This window comes from Gallus gallus, chromosome 18 (genome assembly GCF_016699485.2).
Source record: "Gallus gallus isolate bGalGal1 chromosome 18, bGalGal1.mat.broiler.GRCg7b, whole genome shotgun sequence".
Taxonomy (NCBI): domain Eukaryota; kingdom Metazoa; phylum Chordata; class Aves; order Galliformes; family Phasianidae; genus Gallus; species Gallus gallus.
The window spans coordinates 6,976,478-7,002,179 of record NC_052549.1 but is presented as its reverse complement, the minus strand read 5'-3'; the positions used below and the strand labels follow the sequence as shown (position 1 = coordinate 7,002,179).

Below are 25,702 nucleotides of genomic sequence, written 5' to 3'. Positions count from 1 at the left end.
GTCAGCCCCCCTGCTCTGGCACAGAAGCACCATGCCCTGCCTGTCTGACCACCTGCACAGTGTCTGTCCTACTGCCTTGCTTCACTCCTCTCCCAGCACAGGCAAATGTTCTTCTAACTGGAACAGTTCAAAGACTGCAGTTTAGTTAATCTGGAATTACTCATAGTGTAAATCAACTCTGAATTGGGCCTTAGCACTGAAATGGATGGATTAATTCAAGATTTGGTGAGATAGGGAAGTCTGGCTCCATAGCCACAAACACATTACGAATGCAGGTGTCCTTACTAAAATCATTTCTTCTGCAGTTATTTTTCAAAGTAAAAGTGGGCAGCAGCAAGGAGGGAAGATGTGGTCCCTGAATCCATCTACACCCCAAAACGACCTTGCTGTGAATCCTGGCAGCAAGAAACACGAGGGTTCTGAATCTGATTCTCATGGCCATTTCACTGGGTTACCAACGCAGTCTTAACCATTCCCAAAAGAACACTGTGGTAAATACAAACTGTGATAACAACTGATGTAAAATGGGGCTATTGTTTGTACTTAACTGGAAGCAGCCAGGATTTCATGCCTGCAGTTTGTGGTTTCTTCTGGGATCTTTGCAGTAGTTTTTGCATCTATTTCAAGTTTATTCCAATAAAGGCTCTTTTTTTAGACTGAGAGCACCAGAAGGGATGTGGGGAGACCTGGGTTATTGCACTTGCATGTCACAAGGAACATAAACCAAGCTTCATTACTATTCATAGGACAATTTGCTTTGCTAATACATTGACACGGGATTCTCTCCAAGAAGCGGGTCTCAGCCAGAGAAACACTAATTCTGTTACAGACTGGATGGTGCATTTTGCTTGTTAAGGTTTTTTGGAGAGGTTTTGTTGGGTTTTCCTTGTTTTTATATAGGGGACTATGATTTACCAAGTCAGCCACCCCTGGGGCTGTGCTGAAGCACCTTGCTTGGATGGATGCTGCACAGTACTACAATTGTTTGCAACCAGGAAATATTGTCATCGTGTGTTTGGTTTTGCTCCTTCCTCTTCTCCGGGCAATGGGCGCTACGGGGAGAGCATTTCACATGATTAATTTCCTGCTTGGCAGAGAGGATGTGCTCCATTCTTCAGCTGTGTTTTTGCTCACTGGTGCTCAGACAAATGACTGAGCTGTGGGCAGTGATCTGCAGCAGCGCAGCACTGCTCTGAGCACAGCACAGCAGCTCTGCCAGGACTGGCTGTCTTTCCTTCCTAAGCAATAGCAGCATTTTATCATTAAATCATAACTAACATCATAATAAGGTACATCACAGAGCTCCTCAGCTGAAACTTATTTTTTATCTGCTGCTTCTAGGAAAAGCAACGATCCTTTGATATCCAAATATGCTTCAGCAGATACAGGCAGCACCCTGCAATTAATCAGTGAGCGCTTCTGCCAAAGCCCAGGCTCAAACCTACTGACATCAATAACAGACCTTCCTTTGACTTAAAACACATTTTGTGTCAGCCCTTCTGTTGTCTTTCATGAAATCATAGAATGGCTTTGGTTGGAAGGGACCTTAAAGATCACTGAGTTCCAACACCCGCCATGGGCTGGGAGTCTGCCACAAACACCCATGCAAAGTGTCCCCCCAGAGCCAGCCCACCCCACCTGCCAGCCAGCCCTGCCTTCTGCCTGCAGATGGGATCAGGACATCTGGCATCTCCTATGTTTTGGTTACAGGTATGAAAAATCCAGTTCTTGCTTACAGTGATCAGCACCTTCTGTAGAATTACTCCTGAGGGTTTAACTGAACTTGTTTGTAGGGAAAAATAACACCTTATGGCAACTCAGTGAGACCCGCCAGCCCAGCTACAGCAAAATCCATGACAACCAGGCCTCGGATTAGGCTTGTTTCATGCAACCTGCAGTATTCCGAGGTGTCAGCGCACTGCTGGCCTCACTTGGCCAGGCCCACTCCGACTGCAGAAGGTGGGCACCCAGCCGTGGCTCCCATTGCCTGCTGCCAGCAGGACACTGAGCTCAGAGCCACAGCGCTGCTGGGGAGCAGCCCAAGCTGCAGAAGGCTGCACGTGAGAGATGCCTTTCCTTGAAAATATCTCTATTAATAAAACAGTAGGGAATGTAGAAATGCAGAGTTATCTCGGAGTAAAAGGTTTCTTTTGGAGCTCCCTGAGGAGGCAGAAGCAGCTTGTTACAGAGCTAACATGTCTTTCACGGCTGCAGCCACATGAATAAGAAATATTTCGGCGTGAGGAGTAGTTAGGAGAGGCACAAAGCAGGAGAGCCAGGCAAGCAGAACAAGTGGCTTTGAGTAACAAAACCCGCAGCTACTGGAAGACCTCCTGAAAGGTTTTGAGTCTGAAACAATCCATGACCTAATTAGGTGGCACTGTTACTGGAGAATACAGGAAGGAACAGAAAGAAAGGATGAGGAGACAAAGGGGAGGAGACACAGAGAGGCCCCAACACGCGGCTGGCAGCCCACGCGAGAGCTGCCCACGGTGATGTTTGGTGAATGAACATGAACTCAGCAGAGCACAGACAAGGGGAGCCTTGCCCCATTGCCCTGTGCTTGTGCACAGCCTCCTCCATTACTAAAATATAACATTTTTCTCTGAGGGGGAAAAGTGGGTTAGGAAGCCTTAACCAGCCTTAGGGGAACAAGTATTGCAGCAAACTGGGGCAAAACACTGTAAGGATGTGATCTGCATCTTACAGCTGGGAGCATGGCCAGCCCAGCCCTCTGCTGTGCCTGCGAGCCCTGCAGTGAGCACATACTGCTACAAGCATGCTCCTTCCCAAGATGTGCTGCAGTCTGTGCACGTCTCCGCCAAGAAATGTTTCAGCCAGGAGTGCGTGCATACCTGCAGTGAGAGCTGGCTGAGCCAACGGCACACGGAGAGGCCCACGTTCCAACCACAGGCACAGCATGGCACTACTGAAGGCTGGGCACTCTCTTTGGAAGTGGCAGCTACAGTGCACAGGAAAACCAGCTTTTTCCCTGATGTCATACAAACACAGGTGACTCAATCGACAGTACAACCACAGAAGTAATTTTTCTTCTGGGTTGAGATAACCTCTGCAGGGCTGGTGTTTCTACAGTCACTTTACCCCCATTAAAAGTAAGCATGAATGCTTCAGAAAGCAGAAAAGCTCAGGGGGAGCAGAATGCACTGCTCGTTCGAGTTCTGCATAAGAAATTAGGAAGTACAGCCCAGCCCAGCTGGGATCTCATGTTTGAAAACAACACCGCTGTACTACAATTTCTGTCCTGGGTGCAAAAGGGGCAGGAACAGCTCAGTGCCCGCTGCAGCGCCGGGCTGCCCTGTTGCATCAGCAGTGCAGGAAGGCATGTGCAGAGCCCACCAAAGGCAGGGATGGCTCTGGGCAGCTGCTCCAGCCCTCTCCTGCAGGCAGCTCTGCTGTAGGCAGCACACACACACAATGAAAAGAAAAAGCTGACAAAGGGAGAAGGGTTGGGCTCAGCTTTCCCACCCTGCAAGATTTTCTAAGGCTCATCTCCTTCCCCCACTCCGTTAATGGCTGGTTACAGCAGCTTCACGCTGACTGAAAGCAGAATTCTGTGTATTTTAACTTTGGCTTTTAGCATGATTTACCGCCCTGATCTACAACTCCCTTAACAAAAAAGAACCTCTGGGGAAGACAATTCATCATTTCTTAAGGTTATACTTACTGAGAAGAGCTGTGGAAATCTCTGCAGGACAGTGTAGGGTCTCCAGTCTGTGAGCAGCAGCCACGTTTCTCCCTTGCCTTGGCTCAGAGGGACGTGAAGCCGGAGCTGGGACTGCGCTGTGCGGTGCTGATGAGGCTCACAGCGCATCGTTGCCAAGAAACCCGGGGCAGACTGCAAAGCCTCCGCTCTCGCTGGGCTCAGGCATTCCTCCCAGAGCTTCCAGCGGGAGCAGCCAGCGCTGCGGGCACGGCAGGGCTGGGAACAGCACTGCTCCCCTTGGTGCAGGTACAGCTCAGCTTCCACGCATTGCTTCCACCAGTTTGAAATACTGCTTAGGTAGCAAATCATTTTCTATCTGGAACTGGAACCAGCTACTTTGGTCTTACTTTTGAAACAAAACAAATGCGGTTCCTCCCCACCCTGCTCTTAGCCAGACGCAGCAGATCGCAGAAGCGATGGCAGGACTGAAGTGTGCCTTCAGCTTTGCTGCCCAAGTCTACAGTGGAATCAGTTATTTCTGAACAAGTCAAAGAATCTGCCATGCCAAAATTTCATGAGCTGTGGTTGCACAGTTCCTGCCATCTGGAAACGCAAAGAACTCATACAACCTGCTGCTGCATGCGATGCAGCAATGCACGTGAATCGTCTTTTGACTTGTGGGAACAGATCCTGCACAGTCAGGTCATGCAGTGACTTCTCACCTCACGTTAGGGTAGGCAGTGTTTTTCAATATCTTTTGATTCTGATTTTCCTGCCCTTTTCTCTTAGTTAATCATAAACTAGCTGAAGTTTATCTTCAGACTGAAATAACGTGAGTTCCCATCACAGTGTGTATCCCTTAAGACGCCTACATTGAGGCATCCTCACTCCTGATAGAGGTGTACCATCAGACTGCCTCAGCATGGCCACTTCTGCAACAGCTTTATCTAGAGCTGCTGCAAATGACGTGACACGAAGAAGAACTGAACCCTGTTAACTCTGGAACTTCTAACACTCAGATCTGTGCACCAGGGGAAATGCACAGACCCTTAATTTTGTTGCTGAGTGCTTCTCAAAGTGGGAGAGGTCGAACAGTTCAAAGGTTTGTGTTTTCAGTGGGGATATACTTTAATCTTCTTTCCTCCCAGAGTTATCATTCTGTGCCTGTAAGTAATTTAAAATGAACTCCTCATACAAATCCATGTGTGCATCATGTGTGATGTGGCTAAAGTAAGCCAGTTAAATGCATTTCCCAGCAGGGCTTCTGTTCCTGATTTCTAACAGCAGTGTTGTAAAGGAAGGTGGCAAGCACAAGGAGGCAATCCTGGCTTCCCCCTTGCAGGGTCTTCTTGCAGAAACTTTTTGCAAGTTATTCTCCAGATGATTCGCATTTACCCTTACAGACTATTTTTAGCTGCTTTTCTTTCAGCACATATTCTTGGAGAGCCTCTGCTATTTATGTGGTCTCTGCTTCCCTCTTCATGGCTCCTCTGCAGAGCAGCTCCACGCAGCTGGGTGCTGAGGGCTTGTGTGCCTTTCCTGCTGTGCACAGTGCACAGCGAAGCCCATCTGAGCCCCCCGAGGTCAGCAGCAGCAGCCTTTGTCACCATGATGATAAGCAGTGGAAAGAAAACAAGCCAAGGGAAAGCAAACATACTCCATGTCCTCAGAGTGTTTGTGGGGCCATTCGGGATGGGTGAAGGTCTGACAGTCTGGACACATCTCAATAGATAACGTGAAGCTGACAGTGCAAACAGGCCATAAATACATACAAGGCAGCTGGGTGCAGCTGAGCACTGAACAGCATGAGAATATTGCTGCAATTCTGGGGTAAATGTGACCCCAAGATGTGAATTTAGGGTCACACAGTTTTCCCAGCTTTAAAAAATGGGAGGAATTAACTTGACATTGTGTCCATGGGCAGCATCAAGGTAGGTGTACGTACCCTGGTTCTAAGGATTAGTTTCACAGCTTTGACACAGATCCTGTGGGACATGGCTAACAACAGCCCCAAACACCTACAGAACATGACCAGCCCCACGAGCAGCAAAGCGCTTTGTCAGGCTACACTGCTTTCTTTCACATATGGGAATAGTGTCACTATAAATATAAATAATAAAGCCACATAAATTAGGGCCTGTCTTACTTTAACTATACCCACACAATAGCCTATTGTTACGAACCATAAGAGTTTAGTACTGTTGAGGTTCCTGCCTCTCTTCCAAATGTGGTTAACTTTTTCTAACAAGTCCGAATTTGTAGACTGGGACTCATACACACATGCAGCGTATGCACACAGCACAGACACTGGGAAACCTAACTAAAACAGAAGTAAATTAGCTGGCAAAGGAGGTGAAAGCATACTTTAGGTACAAATAATAAGTAAGCTTTGAATAAAAATTGCAGTTTTGATCTGTGCAGTCTTCCCTGGCTTACATGTAAATCTCTCCCTTACCAAGGAGAGATTCAGCATGCTCCAGTATGTAACACTGCCTTTTAAGACTCCACAAGTATGGCTCAAGCTTGTTGGCTCATAATGCGCTAGGTTAGGAAGAGCTCCTAGGGAGCCAACATATGGGTGTACTTAGGAGCACATTAACAGCTGCAGTAGAGCAACTAAGTCCATTACACTGAGCAGTGGAGCTGTACTCTTTTCCTGTTGCCAATCCTGCAATAATTAGGACTGCCTAAAAGAACTGGCAGATCAAATTAATCCCAGGAGTAATTCAAGGAAGACAGAGGAGTTACAGCAGGAGTCATGGCCCACCGTGTTCCTTTCCTTGAAGCTCTCCTTTGGAAATATTAGCTACTTGCAGGCTGAAGTCTGGGCTACTGAATAGTAATTAGACAGCTACATGGGAAATAATTACCTGATTACTAGACGATTCATTAGTATTCTGTCAAGATACGATTATCCTGGCATCTAGGGAATACACTGCATTTCTTCTTTGCTCCTTACAAGATGATGACAGCAGCATAAAGCACTTCTTCCCCAAATCCCTACAGGAAGGAACAGCAAAAGAGCACAGACAGCAGTGCTCAGTACCCAGGGATCTAACGAAGGCAGAAAAATGCAGGGCAGACCGACACAGCCCAGTCCTGTGGTGACAGGTCAAAACCAGACAAGGAAACAGCTTCACAAACAGCAAGAACCAAGTGAGATCCTACCCACACTATTCCTCAAATACACCAAATGAACCACTCAACCACAAACGCAACCTTACAGGGGGAGAGAAATAGTTTCTGACAGCCCATGCATTGCAGCATAAGCATGCGCTTTGTGACCATCAGATCCAAATCAAGCATTACAATTAGGCATAGAAGTCTGACTGGAGGATAACAGCACACGTACCTCTGGCTCCTTAACCACTGGCAAAAAGCAGGAAGGCTGATACAGAGGGGAGAGGCAAGATGTACAGTGCTAGCTCCTAACTGCATACAGCCTGACCTCATTAGTTGAACAGGGCTGTTTGTACAAAGGTGTAGCAAATTTGTAATGGCTCCCTCGACTGCTTTTATAAAGTAGAGGTAGATTTGAGAACGACGAATCTTTCTAGGCTTCACAAATAAGTGTAGGTGAGCAAGAAAGGAATATGCCTCCAGCAGCATCAGAACTCAGCTCCTCTCCTTGGTTGAGGCACAGCGCCCTGCTCTGCACTCTGCCTTTCATTCAGGCAGGCTCTGCAGAGCAGGGGAATGAGAAAAAGCATTCTAGAAAGTTATCAGCCCGTGAAATTTAGTATTCAGCTCCACATACATGCATAAGTGTACTTCTGAATTTTACATGTGCTCAGATATAAGAGCTGGGCCAGCAGACAAGGCACCAGCTGAGACAAAGGTACAGGTCTCTGCTTGGTGACTGGTGCCTCCCCTGACGTCAGTGGCATGCAGTCACCTGGCTCCTCTGCAAAGCAGCCCAACTCTCCCACCTCTGACCTGGGCCTTAGCACTGCGTAGCTCAATTTATGTTCTGCAAACTTGGGATGAATAACAATTTTCTAGCTCCCAGAGAAGCCATGAGTTGAATTCATTAGAGCCCATGAAGCGCTTTGATAGTATAATAATAGAATAGGTATTGTAGATAGTTTCTATGCTAATTCCTTCATCTACATATCTGTGGCTGCCTCCTCCAGGAATTTAACAGATATATGGCATGTAGAATAAACACCTCAGAAGTAACAAGCCTCTGTACAAAGCTTGCAGATCACCTGCACATCTTGCCACTGCTGTATGGTCACCCTACAGCTGTCCCTCTGGGACTACTGAGAGCAGCCTCCCATGAGATGATGGAAAACCAGTGCACAGAACCCACAGATTGCACTGCTTTGCACGTTTTGCACTTTCAAAAATAGCCCAGTGCCAAAGAGCATGCTGACCAGATCTCTGGGATGGAGACTGTGGGCCTCTTGGCTGTTTCCCTCCTCCTGCATGGAGGTGTCATTAGGACTCTTCACATCCATTCTCTTCTGCTGGGCCAGGTCCTGTCAAATCCTTAATTCCAGATGAAGCAAAGTGTTCAGCTGCCCAACACCTTTGGAAGCAGCAGGAACTGACCTCTCTGCATGTTGGTACACAGAGCCTCCAGCAGTCACCTCCCTGGGAACACAGCCTCGCAGCTTTGGGGCTGAGCACCCTGCAGTGAACTTTGCCTCTGTGCTACCCCTTTGCCAGACAGCTCCTGGTTAATGAGTCTGTGTGAGCCCAACTGGCTCTAGAGAGTATTTTCAAATGTGACCACTATGAAAGGAAAAAAAAAGAAATAGGTCGAGACAATTATGCAGAGTGACTAATGATTGCTGCGTGCTAGGCTGATATGTGATGTCTGCCCATGTTTTCAAAGGTGCATAATAATATGTCCTTGTCTGACCTGTGGTGCTGCTGACACTTCTCCTGAGTTGATGCCATCACACAAACATCCATTAGGCTGGAAGATTGAGCACCCACAGTGAACGATGCCAGCAGAGTGGAAGGGTTAGCGAACTTTGCAGAACTCCCTTTTAGGTTTCACTTCACTTTTTCAAAGCCAGGCAGCAGGACAACGATGTGACTGTCAAGCCTTTCTGGAGCTGTCTGCTGAGGGACATGTCTGCGGCTCTCAGGCACAAGGCGTTAGTGCAGACCGATTCTGGGGCTGAGTAGGAGGGAAGAGAAGAGGGGGCCGTTCTGCTTGGCACTTCTAGACAGGAGAGCACTGTCAGCCTGCCTTCCATCCCAACAGCCAGAACTGCTAGTTTACCCACAGCTGTAACTGGGCTGAACCTGGACTTCCCTGGCCAACAAACAATGCAGCAGGCTGAGATGCAAAAAACAGCCTTTCGTTTATCTCACAGCTCTTTCAGGCATAAGAGTGTAAATACAATCCTTGAGAAATCTCCTTGACAGGCACAGACGTACCAGGAAAAGCATAACCTCTGGTTCAGCCTAACTCTGAGAAGGATCCGAACCACATTCTGCCTCAGGTGATGGAGGTAAGCCATCACATATGGGCTGCTGGGCTTGATATGAAGAGGGAACGACAGGGGCAGATCTGCTTAGAAGGCAGGACACCTTCTTCAACGTGCCCCAGAAGTGCACTGCTATGGCAGGAGCAGTCTGTGAGTGACAGGAGCAGCACGGATAGGGCCCTGCAGTGCTGTTCTGGGCTCCCTGCCTCAGCCCCAAGGTGCTGCCCAGAAGTTAACAGTGATCAATTTTTGCCCCATTGTTAGATCTCTGCATCATAGGCAGAGAAGAATATTTTTGCACAAGCTCCTTGATTTACCTCAACTAAAGCGACAAGAATACTTCTCCCACTTTTTTAAACAATTGCGGTTTTTAAAAAATAAAGCTTGCCTGAGCCAACAGCCTGATTGTTCCATGCATGCATTTCTCTCCCAAGTGAAAAAATCTCACCTGCTCATCCTCTGTCTTTCATCCTAATTAAATAGTGATGTGAAGTAATCAGTGGCATTGTCAGTGGCTCTGGTGCTGCACAGACACTTTTGAATATACAACATTAAAAGGAAACAAAGCCAGATTTCCCCCAGCAGCTGCAGCAGGACCAGCTGTGTAGGCAGAAACACCCCTGCAACACAGGTGGAGCTGCATCGACCCAGGGAGGACCTCTTGGGCTGCAGGGCAGCCACGATTCAAAGTCTCAGCAGCTTGCAAAGTGAAGAGAGGTGGAAGATTTAAAGTGGCTGGGGGAGCAATGCTGCTCTGCTCAAGGGGAACGTTGTCCTGGTGCTCTTCTATGGAAGGACCGACACCATGCTGACATTAAAGCTGCCCTAGCCACCTGTAGGGGCTTGTAGGCATCACACACAGAAAGGCAGGAATGAATCCAGACTTTTTTTAGTAGAACTGGAGGGAATGTGCCAGGGGAGGTTCAGGTTAGAAATTAGGAAACAGTTCTTGTTCAAAAGAGTGGTCAGGTGCTAGAATGGGCTGCCCAGGGAGGTGGCTGAGTCACTGTACCTGGAGGCATTCAAGAATCATTCAGACATGGTACTGAGGGACATGGTTCAGTGGGCAGCACTGGTGGTAGGTGGACGGTTGGGCTGGATGATCTTGGAGGTCTTTTCAAACCTTGGTGATTCTGTGATTCAATACTGTAGTGCCGGCAGAAGGCCTGGGCTCTGCAGTGGCTCTACACTGATGCCAGTGAGATAGGTCAGGCACAGACACCTAGATTCCAACCCCACAGTTTCACATCTCTGCACAGACCTGTGACAGATTTCACCCCCACCAGGAGGCTGCTTCCTGTGCTGTATGCAGTACAGCTTCCTTGCCACTTCAGGACACAGTAAACTACCTCTAGTTACCTTTCAAGTTCTATTTCTGTAATCCAGTCAAATTAAAGTACTGAAGAGCTCTTAAACACCGATCCCTGCCCTCAGCTCTCCCTTCTTATTAACAACATTTAATATGGAAGCATTCAGATGCCATCAGAAGAGAGCTCCTGTGAGGCAGAGTTGTCAGCAGGGGGGAAGCTCTGGGACCCCACGTCATCTGTGAAGCAGCTACAGATGGCAAATTACCATAGGAAGCAGAAATGCCTGTGGGTCCATGTGGTTCTTGTTACCACCAGCTCTTGGGGAAGTGGTGTGAGTGTGAAGGCAGCCCCCGCCTGCTGGAGCTGGAGTCAAACCAAACGTGAATGTTTTGGTCTTGTAAGTATTGATAAGAAGAGTTCTGGTTTCTTCTCTTTCTTATCTCTTCATTCTAAGATCAAGTGGCTCTGTTCTCCTACAGGAGAGGCAGCACCCCATATGAATGGCACTGTACAAATGCAACCCAGGAAAACCATCTCTTCCTGGAAAGGTTTTTGATCTGAAGAGATTACACGAGCTAGAGGAAACGTGTGCCACCCAGCAGCACAGCAAGCAGTGCCCTGGCAATAAGTCAGGAAACATCTGAGATTTTTGTTCTTGGGGAAAAAACAGTCATTTTTACTAATTGTAAAGAAAGTGACCCAGGACGTTCCCCAGCCCTAGGATTTGTTTCACGAAGCCCAGATCAGTGCTGCCAGCACACCTCCCTGCTAAAGCCCTTCTCTGTGGGCTGGCAGTTATCAGCCCACTCGGCAGGGCACATCCTGTGGTACCCGAGTCCAAAGACTTTCCCCTTCGAGTACTACAACGTGACATGGGATGCCTCCTGGTAGCAACATTTTGCTTTTGTGCAGTAAGCTGAGAAATCTTACTCAGAATTTCTTTATAGGTGAGATTTATCAGACAACAGGTGAGAGCTCTGCATTCACTGCACAACGCTCCCTTTGACATGTCCCGTCATACCTCACTGTTGGATTTGTGATAAGACAGCCAGAAAGGTTTCACGTGAAGTTTCCAAACACTGCAGACATATAACACAGCAATTTACTCTTTCACTTACTGACAGCTTCACAGATGAGAAACCTATGGCAGCTCCCAGAGCCAGATCAGCCCTGCCAGGTGACTCAGAAAGGAACGGCTGCTATCTTCATGCTGGGGAGTTCAGAGGTAAACAAATGTTTATGAAAGCCAACTTTATCTATCAGTGTCACACAAAGCCATGTATTACTCATATCAGACCTCACAGACACACTGAAATCCTGACCTCACTCATTATTTAGGTGTCCCTCTTCCCTGTTCCACAGGATTAAAAGCAAGTCACAAATCTTTCTTTGGAAACACCTCTGCAAGTTCATTTTAAAAATATGGGAGCATCAAAGTATCTGACCAACAGTTCTTAATGGTTCCTAGCCATGCCCTGGTTCTGGGCAGGCTCCCACCCTCTCCTGGCCTCCCGTGAGCACTCCTTGGGGCACTGCAGCCATATGGTCCATCTCGCGACAGAAGGCACGTGCCCCACTTACCCCAACAAATCTTCCTCAATGAGGTTAACCTTCAAGGACACGGTAATGAAAAACTGATGGGAGCAACAGACTGCAATAAGGCTTTGAAGGTGCACATGCCAGCAAGAAATACAGAACAGTTACTGTTAAAGGAAGCTTCTTGTGGGGGCTAGGCAAAAACACTTGAGGTTCTGTCTCTTGCTCTGCGGCTGGCAGATGACGGTAGCACACTCAGCCTGTATCAATTTAAAAGTTCTTCTAGTTTTAAATAAGGTTAGGATTTGTATACAAAGTGTTACAAATATATTTCTACCACAGGCAAGAATTTTTGCCTAAATATAGCACTATTCTACCAAAATGGCTGGATAAAGCCGTACAATACATGGGTTAGCTGTCCTCTGACAAGCAAGAACAAGGCAAACTCCTTTGCAAGCTGAACTGCCTGTTATCACAGCCCTATTGACAAAGGCTGGGAAAAGCTCCAAGGAATCGGCCTTTTCAATATATCTTTTCATAACCTTACTGTATCAACTGATGCATTTCCTTTCCAAACACTTCCCAGCCCTGCTGGTTGGACAGCAGGCTGCCAGGTTCGTGTCAGCCCCACACGCTCATTATTTGCATCAACCCTGTATCAACACGCCATAGCTACATTATTCCTCCACTTTAACCTTGCTAGCAGCTTATCATAACACCATGTACCAAAACAAGCCTGAGTTCCAGGGCACACATACACCCAAAGGAGCTGCTGTATCTCACAGCCCGTTCCCCAGCTGATACCACATTCAGTTGGATAATTACAATATCAGCCCATACAAAACAGTGAGCCAAACAGCAAAACTCCCGATTAATAAAGCCTCTCAAGGGCCTGATTAGCCTTGCCTGGATTTCTGTAAACTTAAGAAATGTAATAGTTGACAATTTTTTCCCCATTTTTCATCTGTTTGGCCAAACTCTTGAAGCACGCGCAGCTCAGCTCGGCTGCCCGGCACACAGAGCAGGCAGTGCCCTGCGCTCCGAACTTCAGCAGCCTCTTCTTGGCACGGCACTCCCTGATAGAAGCTGCATTTCTCTGGCATCCCTGTTCCAGACACGGCCTCTGTGTCCCTGATCAGAAGAAGGTCAAGTAGCCCGCATCTCTTTTTAATGTTTAATCGCAATTTCATGCTGTTATTTCAGCGGCTGGAGGCAGCGCAGCACAAACCCCTCAGGAGCAGTTTGCAGATACTCTCTTGTAGTCTGGCCTACTTCACTTCCCTGTTCAGTTGCAAATTGCTTATCACAGCCCAGATGTGTGGCAGTACTGGAAACGCACGCCTCTGCCCCATCTAATAAATTCCCCACCGCATCATGTAAAAATAATGCATTTTGATCCTCCTCCAGCTTCTAAAAATAGAATATAATCAAGATCTAATCTTTAGCTCTGTGAGCCCAGCTGAGTGCCACAGTGCAATTCAAATCAGCTCCGTTTACACCTGAAGCAGACGCTGCCACTTTGGCCCCGGGCAGCACCAGCAGTGCAGAGCCAGCAGTGGACACGGAGCTGGGGAGGCCAAAGCCCACAGATCTGAGGAGGTCTGGGACTTTTCAAGGGCTGGGTGTGAAACGTGAGGACAAGGAAGCTGGAAAGGCATCCCAAAGCTTTCACAGCTAGAAAAGTATGGAGAAATTTCATTAACTTCATTGGTAATTTTGGTGGCAATTCTTGAAGGTACAGAAATCAAGCATTTGAACCATAAAGCACTGCAGGCAGTACAGCAGTAATTGCGTGACAAATACCATCCGTAAGATTTCACCTAGGGAGGATTTTTATTTTTTATTTTTAAAACATTAATGGGAGAATTCCTGGCAGTATATGAAGCACTTCTGTTTTGAAGAAGTGAGAGAGGCTTCCTCCAATAAAACGCACTGCTCTCAGTCTGATCAGAGAGGCTAAAAAGCAGAAAAGAAGCAGGGAAATTCTCTCTGTTTGCTCATGCAAGGAGGGATTCCACTGGCTTTGTTTAGCTAGAACATTTCTGTGTGGTTGACTTTCTCTCTGCTGTTTCATAACCACCTGGAACCTTGGCTTTATCAGATGGCTTTTATGTATCTGCACACTCTCCTCCTAACTACAGACAAAATATAAAACAAATCCAAACCTTCTTTAGACCACGATTCTTAGTCCACAAGAAGACCTTGCATTTCCATTGCACAGCCTTCCCACTCAAATATATGCAAAGAACACTGTGTGATCCTGTATATTCCACAAACACAGCACGGATCTCCTCAACAGCAAAAAGAAAAGATATGAGGTGGAACGGGAAGTAAATAAAGAGCGAACAAGCTTCAAGTTCATGAACTGGAGGGCAAAGATACCCTCATCCTGTCACATGAATGCCAAGAGCCCCCAAACACTGTGTACACCTCTCATTAGCTACTTTTATTATAGACACGTTGGCATTCCCCAGAAGGCCATATTTCAGAATGCCACCCTCTGACTGAGCAGCTGTATTTCTTCACAGGAGAGCAGTACAGTGTGTGCTGTCACAGTATTTCCCTTGCTTATATTATTGATAACGGTGTATTCAATACAGGTAATTGATGTGGATGGATTTTCAGCACAGCAAACAAAAGGAAAAAAGGACTGAACCAAATCCATGCTTACCTGAAGGATTAAATCAATAGGATGCAACTTTCCTGATAGAAAGATACCAACTTTTAGCTCTCAGCTGTTTCCCAGCCTCTACCCAAAGCGCCCAGCTTGGTTTATCCATGGAGAAACACGGCTGGGAGGAACATTTTGCCATGGCAACTGACAATTCCAGAAAAAAAACGCCCCCCAAAACTGTGCTCAGCCAGAAAATGGGCAGAGGAAAAGCTTGAAGATAATACCTTCGAAAGAAAGAACAGATGAGATGGAAAATGTCTCTTAAATGTTGGTTTAAGAGAGAAATGTGACGGGCTTTCAAATGGTAACGCTTTTGAATACAAAATCCTACCTGGGCTAAGAACAGAACTAACCCCTCAAAAGATAGTGGTGGATAACACGAGATGCATATGTGCAAGGTGACAACCCTGCCGGGGCCAGGGACAACACTGGGGCCATCACTGCACCTGTTGGAGTTCAACGAGTGTAGCAGAGCTGAGCAGCTCCAACCCAGCACAGTGAAATGGGACGCGTCCACCTGGGCAGCTCCATTCAGGAACGTTTTGCTCCCTTGTTGATTTGAGCTTCTGTTACAGGAGGGTAGCAATTCACCTGCAGGAGCAGGTGCTTGCAATTTAAATCAGATAACTGGCAGGATTTGGGCAGAAGTGCTAGCAGAAACTCAGATCAGCTTTTCAACTGCCCCCAAAAGAGGGCACGATCCGATGAAGCAGTACTGCACTGAGATACTGCGTCTGAGGGCTATGGAAACCCCAGCAGTGGATCAGCCATGTCCCTCCCCAGCCCAGGCAGTGTCCTTCAGACCTCAGACCGTGGGGCTGAATCTGGAGGAGCACAGCAAGAATGGATTGGAACGCATTCCTCCCAGCCTAGGAGCACCCAGATTGCAAAATATTTTCTTGTCCCAGCTCAGGATGAGAAGGTCAAACCTTAAGGTTGTTTTTTAATACAACCAAGCAGAAACAAGTCCAGGGAAAAGTAATTTCCCCTCTAAAAATGTCAGTGTGTGATGTTCCACCAAATCACAAAATTCAAACTGCTTTTGAAAAAGAAAACATCTCTCAAACAATCTCCTTTAAGGCTGCTTTTGGAGGAATCAGCATTTATTTTGTTGGAGGACACCTCCCTTACCCTGAGTGCAAAACTGCTCCTCCACAGAACAGCAGCTCACCAGGACAGCCTTTGTAGTCAGTCTGAGCAGCCAGAGAGGCACATTTCTATGCAGGTGTTCTGTAGCAAGGACACTTTGTATGTATGCACAAGCATATAAAATATAATTCAAAACATTGCCAGGTGAAAGCAGGCAATTTCCATGTAAATTAGTCCCCAAATAGAGGCACGCTGTGCTTTTCATTGCTCTTGGTAATTGTTCACTGGGGGTTTCTTGGCAGTTGTAGTTAATATTGCTTTCTGATGCTCTGGAGAAAATAGAGAAAAAAGAGCTGCTGAGTGTTGCCCTTCGAGGTTATAATAAAACTCTAATCTGTGAAGACACACCATTGCCTGTGTACAATCCCACCTCAGCCTACCTAAAAACATGGAGTTTTTTTCCTGTAACTGCATAGCTGTGCTTTATGAAGATTTCAAGGAGAGCTGAGCTTAGAAACCTCTTCCAGTAGGAGAGTCAGGCAACAAACACCTCAGAAAGAATGCCACGGTGTGGGCCTAGATCTACCAGGGTCCGAGAAGCAGAGGCTGCAATCAGTCCCTGGGCTGGGCCCCTCAAAAGGCCATCCCTGAAGATGTTGACTGCACTCATGTCCCATAGGATGCAGTAAAAACTGAGGAGAAGGAGAATCTGGCAGATTTAAGAGCAAACATAAGCCAGGTTTCTAGATCAGCTGTACACACCCAAGGGAGATGCTCGGGACAGAGCAGTACCTCCCCAGCTGAAGCATTAGAATACACTGACATCCTAGCTTTTGATTACTGCATCATTCCTGATACAGGAATGAAGATCCAGACTCCAGCTTCTGGAGGAGAGACATTTGAATGGATTGTCCATAATCACAGCATGGGTCCCACAGTGACAGCAGGGCAGGAGAGCAGCTTGGTAAGGGGAACAAATTACAAACATGCTCTGTGCTGATGGCTGCACAGCATGAACAGCCCAAGAGCCCCCAGCACGGGGAGGCAGACACTGAGCATCTGCAATGCCAAAGGCACAATGGGAGCCAAGAATGACGGAGAGCGCGTGGGTGGTGGAGAGAACTGGAGGCTGATAAGAAACACAAAAATAAAGCTTCAATTTGCTGTATTTAACACTGCTTCTCCTTACCACGTAGGTCGTGTTTTTCAATTTGCTATCAGTTGGAAGACATTTCTGACTTAACATCCTAGCTTCTGTGCTTCTGCTAAGATGGGAGACCTGATGTCCTTCACTCAAACTTTGCTTCAGCTTCCAGAAGGAAGCACAGTGAGGTCAGTACACCCAGCACACACGGACCCTTTGTGATCCATGTGGGAAGACATTTTGTTGGGGGCTCAGCCCTGCCAAGTCTGCACCAAAGACAAAACAAACCTTATCAACAGTTAAGCTGTGGAGGATGTGTGGTGCTTTCTTTGGGAAAGATCTGGTTTAACTTGAGGTGTCAAGCTAGTACAATTCCTTGACTGTTATTTTCATGGTGGATACCACCCAAACCGGGCAGAACAGGCTTCTGGCTTTTCTGAAGCCAGTGGGGGACTCCTAATTGCTAATGGAAATGTGTTCAAAGAAGTGGATCAGTTAGTAGTCCCAAATCCATCCCAGAGGCAAACAGCTTATTTGTCATGTTTCAACAATTTTTCTGCTGTTCGTACAGTGTAATTAATCACTTGGCAGGCAGCGAACACACACAGGACAGAGAAGGCAGCTCACTCTTTGACATGCAGCAATCACTCTGCACCTTGTTAAGAGGCAGAGTCACTCTTACTGACAGATGAGAGCAGCAAAAAAAAGGAAAACAGCAACTCAATACAGGACCAATGACTAGGAAACAAGCGGCCTTGTTTCAAACGGGGACCCTGGGATCATTGCATCTTACAAAGGCTCTGCCACTGGTTTGCGTGTACAGCATTTGGACATAGAATTCAGATGAAGGACTTTCTCATCTCTAAGAACACGCAGCCTGCTCCTCACAAGCAGCTGGTGAGGCGTGCTGCTACCTGGTCTCACTGGGAGGAGGCTCCCAAATCTTTCATTCAACCTCCTCTTATTACCAAATCAGGGGATGTCCGCTCAAATTTGAACAGCCAAAACACGCCACGTGAAGTGCTGAAAAATCCAACTCCTTTTGCCGATTCCCTTTTCCTCTGACTTAGGAGCTGAGACAGAAGAGCACTTGAACCCAGGCAACTCTTTCCCTGAGCCTGCAACACAAGCCTTGGCCAGGGAGATGTGCACGCAGCCAGCCCAGTTCCCTTCCAGCCTGCGGCCAGTGCTCCCAGCTGGCCAGGTGCCCAGCAGGCCTGCAGCCAGCTGTTCAGAAATGCGAGACACAGGCACCTCGCTTTGTTTGAACTGCCCGAATCTGGGTCTGGGTTTTCACACAGACACTTCAGCGGTGGACTTTCTGTTGGTTCTCATCTCCAAAGGCTGTCCGGGGCTCTGAGGTGCTTGCAGTAGCTTACTATGGAGCAAATCCTGCACAGACTTTTGGCCTTGGCCACAAGAGCAAAAAGTGGGAGGAATTCAGGGAGGATAGACTGGCTTCTGCCATATTCTGGGCATTTCTATTTTCCCCCTAAGGGCTGTAAGAGACGGAAATTATACTGACAGCACTTTGCTGATGCAAACAGACCACAATACAGACCCAAACTACTAGATCAATAGACTCAATTCATACACAGTAATGCGGGTGTATTCACAGCTCCTGGAGCTGAGAGGCTCTACAGCTGCTAAATTGTGTAGCTCGTTGCAGAAGAGACCTGCTTCCCTCGTGTTTATAACCACTTCCTTAACACCCTAGAGAACTTTCAGTAGCAGTAGTAACACAAGCTTCTCCTGCATAGTGCCAGAACCCCGTGGTGTAAGCACAAGGCTGTCAGGGGCATGAACAGGTGCTAGCTCAGATCACCTCATCTCCTGACACTGCAGCCCAAGGAAAAGCTCAGCAGAAGCTCCCAGTCCCTCCTAACCCACCCCTCCCAGCACAGCAGCATCTCACAAACTCTTCTGTCTACCTCTGTGAAAGAGCCACTAAGGATGTATGGCAGAGCAGGGACTCAAACATTTTGTTTCAAATCTGACAGGAGTTTCCTATTCTCTGCATGCATTCCCATACTGTTTGCAGTCTGATTCAGGGCTGAGTCAGAGAGATGCTTCCCTTTGATATGAGAGTCCTGTAACGCCCAAGTGCTGCTCTTTGCTATTTATGCATCACACCCCAACAGACCTGAGCTCAATGCATGAGTTCTATGTTGGCCTGAAATACTATCCTGACACAGCCTCTCATTGTAGGCCATTAAAAACCTTCCACAGAATTGCCTTTGCAGTTTAAATTGCATATACAGTATGTTTTTTTCCCCTCTGTTTTGGACAAAGGTTTTAGACATTAAAAGCTCATCAGTTTTTGTTCTTGTTTATACCAGAGAAAAAAAAAATAGGTAAAAGCAGACCATTTAGAAAATGTCAAATGAAAAGCCCCAGCCTCCTGGTATCTGAGGATCTTGCATATCAATTTAAATTAATTGCATTCAGTTGGTTTCAATTAAGGGCTTGAGGTTTGGCAGTTTCATCTTCTCCCATTTGACTCAAAATACACAAACAGGCTGATGAGTTCAGCACCTTGTTGTGGCTCCTGTCTTTACCTCATCCCACTTCTTGGCATTACCTTCACCTCGTCAGGTTTCTGCTTCACTCTGGGCTTCAGAAAGCAACAGGACAGGCAATAAGCCCATGGGAGAGAAAGTCAAAGTAACAGCAGAGGAAAGGAGAAATAGTGTAAGACGAGGATATGTCTCTTCTTCCTTTTCTCACTCCTAAATCACATCATGAATGCAGAGACAACATCACAACAAACCAGCTCAGTACCTGCCTTCGTCTAAGCACAACCCTTCAGGTGCAATAAAAGAGATGCATTCCCTTTAAAATACCTACTTGTGCCACCACAGCAGATGTACCCTTCTGCTGCCTCCCTCTCCCGGCTGCACCTGAGAATTAGACAGACGGGCAAAGGGTATAATGGGATGAACATCAGATTAACAGGCAACTGCTGTTTGTGCCACTGGGAGCTGCCCATAAACTGGACTACACCATCAGGAATTCACACTCTGTAAGGTCTGGGAAACGCAGAGTGAGCTCATGTTCTCAGCAGGTGCTTCCTTGGAAGCTGAGCACAGAACTCAGAGATAACCTCAAATCTACCCAGGCCTCAGAAGTCCTCCTCTATTTCATCCGACATAAAGTTCATCTTCCCTCCCAATAGGGGAGGCTCCTTAACGCAGCCTGTTCTCAGCCTTCTCCCAGCCCTTAACTGACATCTAGTGAACAGTTTCTGAACTGCACCTGAAAGACCTGGAAACGGCAGATAATGGAGACGCTCTTCCTGGAAGGCAGAGCTGTGCAGAGCAGCTGTGAGGTAAGCGTGGAGCGTACATCGTGCATCATTTCCTGTCCTCTTACCACCACTTCTCAGAGACCACGCAAATACTGCACCGGCCCACAGTGGGCAGACAGCTGCTGGAATGGCACGGTGCCACCCTCTGCGAGGTCCATGCAGGGTGTCTGGGGACACCAGCAGCCTGCTCAGGAGCACCCAGAAAGACTTCCACACAGTACTGACAGAGCAATTTGGACAGGCAGTCAGGCACTCTGCCCCTTCCCGCTCCCAGAGGCACATATCTAGAATGCAAAAGGGAATGCCATCAACTGCTCTCAGCATTAGCAGCAAGCACAGCTCCCACCTCTTCTGGCTGCTGGGAAGCTTTGCAGCCAGGCTTAGCTCATCTTCAAGCACCTTCTCTGCAGTATGTCCTTGATTGATAGCGGCTCCCAGAGGAATACAGACCCAACAACCATGCCACCTGCCCTCTAACGAGCCAGCAACATCTGCACAGCAATAGGAAAACATCTAGTGTTTGCAGAGAGACTGCTTTGCATTTTATAGTCTCTATCATCTCTTGCAAAACAGGGAATTTGGTTTATGGTATCTATTAAGGTTACCAAGCAACAGCGTTGCGGGTATCTATGTCACCAGTTACAAAAAAACACTGTTTAAGAAATAAGCAGTGATGGCGTTGTCAGCCTTCTACTGCCCAGGTTCTAAAACCAGCCTGACATCTTCATCAAGTGAAAAGAGACAGCAAGCTCAGACAACTCTTCTCCATGGAAAAAGCTTGTGGCCAAATCCTGCCTTTTTGTTTGCAGTCACAGAGGGGTCCTTCTGTCCTGTGGCAGACATTCTCTGCACTGAGGTGAGGCAACGTCACCTTCTGCCCAAACAATGGAAACCATTTTGTGTATTGCCATGAAGCAGTGCAGATGAGATGGACCAAGGACAAGGTCACCTCTCACCTCTCACCACATGCTCCAGCAATTAAGTTTAAGGGCTGGACCCAGCTATTCACAGAGGAGTGCGAGGAAAATGGGAAATCAGGATCTTGGTAGAGATGAGTGATTTCTCCTATGCATGCTGTGGGAAGGCATGCACAGCTACAGCATTGCCCATAGTCCAACAGTTAACACCTCTAACCAAGGCACCAGCACGACACATTTGGATCTCAGGCTTGTTGCTTAGCCTCAGTTCCCAATCTCTTTCACACCAACTCACTCAAATTTTCATCACACAAGGTCTGCGTGCAATGGGAGGATCTCTCCTCCATAGTTCCACCCCTTAGTCAATGTCAAACTCTTTTTTGTAGTCTAAATTTGCAGCCAGAGGTGTCAGAGCTGCAATGGTGATTTGGTGCTTCCTCTGCTGAGCTTCTCAGCTCAGTGGCTGGGCAGCCCTTAGCCTGTTGACTTTTACTTCCTACATTCATGACTAGTAACCGGCCTTCCCTACTGATTTAAGCTGCATTTAACATAGGGTAACTGTCAGCTGGGCTAAGAGAATTTAGGATTTGATTAGCGTTGCTGTTACAGGCCTCAGTATTTGCTTGGCTGTGAAGGGAGCCATTGTGTACAAGCTTGCTGGCACCACACAAGTGGAAAACGCTGATTGTACCTAATTAAATCAGTCAAACTTCACAGGAGAACAAGTCCTCAGAGACCTTCTGCAGATCATAAACAACAGCATTCGTAACGGCGCAACTACACAGCACTCCTGAGACTTTCTCGGTGCAATAAGATGAGACAAAGTTAATGCTTCTCTTACCTGGTAATAGTAATCATCATACTGCAGCTCATAGTGCTGAGGCCCGGAGTTTTCAGGTGACAGGACATCGTTCAGTAACTCTTCACAGCCTGGAAAATAGGAACAAAAGCAAATGATCAGGCTGAGAGTTTGTCTTCCTAGAGATTACATGCATGATGAAGGAAGAAACAGAGTCACAGCTAATCTTTATGCATGAAATTTGAAAGTTAACTCTGGAATATATATAAATAGCTGAAAGAAAGCTCTGCCTCCAGCATGAGGCACTAAATTGGTGCCATCACACTAATGCTGACTCACCATGGATACTCTGAGCTACAAGGAAACTGAAGCTGGACGTTATTCAGCTCAGTGACCTGTTCTGCAGCATCAAGACCACCTCAACCAACGCCGAGCTCAGGATTCACAGACATGGTGCTAGCTGGGTGTCCACCTGATGTTGGTGTCAGCAGAGCTGCTTCTGATTCTCTCTTGTCTAAGGGATGGACTGGGCAATACCTACGTGTCATAATTTCCCCTTCAAAAAGAGCTCTGTCACAGAGCACACAGTGTTTGGCAAGCAAACATTTATGCACTGCCATCAGAGACTTTAAACTCCTGTGTTTGCTTTTGGTAACCCATGAACAGCTGGAAAAATCAATGCCTGCGTTCCCCTCAGTCCTTCTCTCATCTGAAAACCAGAGACAAATATAGAAACACTGAAATCACCAGATGTCTCACTCCACATTAATTACCAGTGACTGCACTTGGCATGTTGAGCTGCAGAAGGCAATAGTGTCAGGCCAGGTTATTTTACAATAACCAGTTTACAGCCTTGGGCCTAAACTGTGTGAAAACTCAGCATGCACACACATTTGGAAGCTGCAGTTACCCAGTGCAGTACCGTTGGCTGTGACCTTCTGAAAAGAGGCAAGATAGGAGACATTCTGCCTTGAGAAGACATCTTTCTGCCTGACTTGCCTTGTCTGTCTCCAAACATTTCCAACTCATATATGAGCCATTTGTTTCCCCTGGTTTTAGTACTTTGCATGTCAGCATGTGCTTGACTGAGGTTACTTTCTAGTCCTCTGCCAGAAGAGGATTTTCTTTTGTGTATTTTGACATTAATATCAAAAGCTTATTACTCATCAAATTGCTTTGTGCCAGCACTCACTGTGACAACCTTTACACGTATGAACAGCTTGCTCTGCTAAATGGCCTCTGCGTGATATGGGGCACGTAGTCATTAAATTATCTCCACAAAAGAAAGGAAGGAAAGAAATAAAATACATGCCAAGAGCTACATAGCAGTGGATGTACACTGCTGCAATGAAGATGTGTTTACACAATTCTAAATGTTCCCAGTTACACCTTCAGCCATAACTTTAAGCCTTATTTTCCTAATGAAATGGTACTAACAGTGCTTCCAGCTGAAGACCTCTAATCAGTCAATCTTCATTTCAGCCTGCTAGATAAGAAATGCGTCACCTCCCCCAGCCTTCTCCCATGATGGGGAAGTCACAAAGGCTGTGCGTTTTCACAGGTGCAAGAGGGATTTAACTACCAAAACCAAGGGGCATCAAAAGCTTTTGAATGTCATCCATACTGGCCTGTTAGAGCCAGGAACCAACAGCCTCCAGATCTCCTGGGAGTCAAATCTAGAGTTAAGCTGCAAGGTCGTGTGTTCCCTTCTTGCTATCTGGTTCTTCTTTTTTCCTGACCACAATCTTTGATTTTCCTTGTCCATTAAGGGTGATGCCTTCAACACAGCCCTGGACCATTTAAATTCAAGCCAATAATTTACTCAGTAAAAACATTAGGAAGCACAAAAAGCACCATCTTCTTTAGACCTAACCAGCGTGGGGCAGCCCTCCCCACTTCTTCATGACAGCCACCTGGCACGGGCTGTGTGTCCTGGTCCAGGACCACAGAAGCCAATTTTGATCCATTTCCAGAACATCATCAGGCATTTAATCCAATCTGGCATAGCTCAGTTTGGCAAATGGAGACAAATCTTGCTTGTATTGAAGTCACAGACAGAATTTCTATTGACGCTGACAGGCTCAGGATGGAGGTTCATCTGAGACAATCCCCGTAAAGGTGACTTTTTGATAGGAAGATGTTTGAGGGTTCAGCAACTGATGTTCCCCTGTGGGAAAGGTTTGCTTAGCATGGTTAGAATGCTGGCATCACAGCTTGGGTCTCCTTATGCTGCAGGGAAGATCTGCATGTTATTACACCTGATAAAAAAGGGAAAAGAAAATGCTGAGAGGCCATTTTCCTTTGGGATTACTGAAACACATCACTCCGCTCTTGCAGTCATCTGGACCTGATTCAGCAACCATCAGATCAATGGAAAGATGCCCACTGGCATCCAGAAGCTTAGGACTGTGCCACTGTTTTTATTCCTGTTAAGAACTGTATTTAAAGAATTCTCTGTTGCTCTTTTTCCCCTGTCGAGACACAAACTGGAATCCCTTGACCTTGCTGCAATCCTTAGCACCAGGAAGGTGGGTTTTGGCACACTGTCAGTAAATACATCAGTGTTCTTGCTCAGTGTTTTTCTGCAACAGTGCTAGAACACCTCACCTTTCGCTTCCCTTATCTGAATGGTAATTTTGCAAGTGCTCCAAGGGCTTTACACAAGGGGCATAATATAAAGAGGGGACTGCATTAACCTAATACAGTGTATGTGTCTTCTTATTACCTGGATATATTTTGGCTTGCAGCCTGGGATACAGCAGGGCACTAAATTAAAGTGTCATAGACCAGAAAGGAAATTAAAAAAAAAAAAAAAATCAAGGTTTACTCTGGCAAATCTCAGTGTGGAAATGTGAAGGCATTGGACAGCAGTTTGCCCAGGGAGGGCTCTGGCCTGGCACACAGGGTGCTTCCTGCTACTACTTCTCTCTCTTGAGGAGAAACATTTTGGCTCAGCTTGCAGAACTGCCACGATGGATATTTCAAGCCATGCAGCACTATGCACTCAAGGCTACAATCTGTCCATAAATAACCCATTGCAAATAAATGAAGGAATACTTTCTGGCTACTTTAAGGATCTCCTGCACTGAAATGTCCTATTACTGCTATAATTTCATTTTCCAAGAAACAATAAAACTGAAAGCCTCTTACATGGCTGTTTGGAGCTATTTTATTTGAATGTCTACTTACATCACAAGATTTTAATATGCTTAATATTCCATCTGCCTTGCTGTGGTTAGGAAAATTTCCTCGTGTACATTTCTGGGCAGCACTTGGCAAGGAGACCCAGCTCCACTGCAGTCAGTGAGGAGTGAAAGAGGCACAGAGCAAACCCAAGAACAGCTTCAAGTCCTTCCTTATTTACCAGCACAGCTCTGCAAAGGGCTGCCCCCTATGGAGAACACCCTGCAGAAGGGCTGCACATCACATAAATCACTGTGCAGGGCGACACAGATCCAAAACAGCCTCACCTTTGGAGGCAGAACTCAAATACCAGGTCACAAAAGGACAGAGGTGGGGCAGCTGAATTTCCTCCTCTGCCCAGAGGTGTGAGGTGAGCCGACCATACTGCTGTGTGTCAGTTCTCACCCAGCAGAACACTGAGTTCCTCTCTAATCTAGTTCTGTCTGAATTATGGGAGTTTAACACAAACAAAACAAAACAACCCCAACCATTTAACATAGTGTTAAAAATGCAGAAGTAAGCTCAGCTCCTTTGGCCATCAATGGATTAGGGAGAAACACGTGATGTGGGATGAGGCAAAGTGAAGTAAAACAACACACAACTTGCGAGAGGAGTTCCACTGCAGAACAAGAATT

At 46.8% G+C, this 25,702-nt stretch overlaps 1 protein-coding gene across 12 annotated transcripts in view; it reads right to left on the bottom strand.

The window, feature by feature from the left end:
- Positions 1-25,702, bottom strand: part of RAB11FIP4 (RAB11 family interacting protein 4) — a 125,033-nt gene that overhangs the window by 64,737 nt on the left and 34,594 nt on the right. For 8 of the 12 annotated variants that reach the window (XM_040649758.2, XM_040649757.2, XM_040649764.2 and 5 more), the window contains exon 1: positions 3,686-3,786. Coding sequence is in view for 2 of the 12 variants with exons in the window: in XM_425379.8 (XP_425379.3) it covers positions 21,927-22,015 (89 nt within the window). In the remaining 10 variants the exon portion in view is untranslated. Of the gene's footprint in view, positions 1-3,685; positions 3,787-21,926; positions 22,016-25,702 lie in introns of those variants that run through there. The other 4 variants (XM_425379.8, XM_025141761.3, XM_040649766.2 and 1 more) reach the window with 1 other exon arrangement.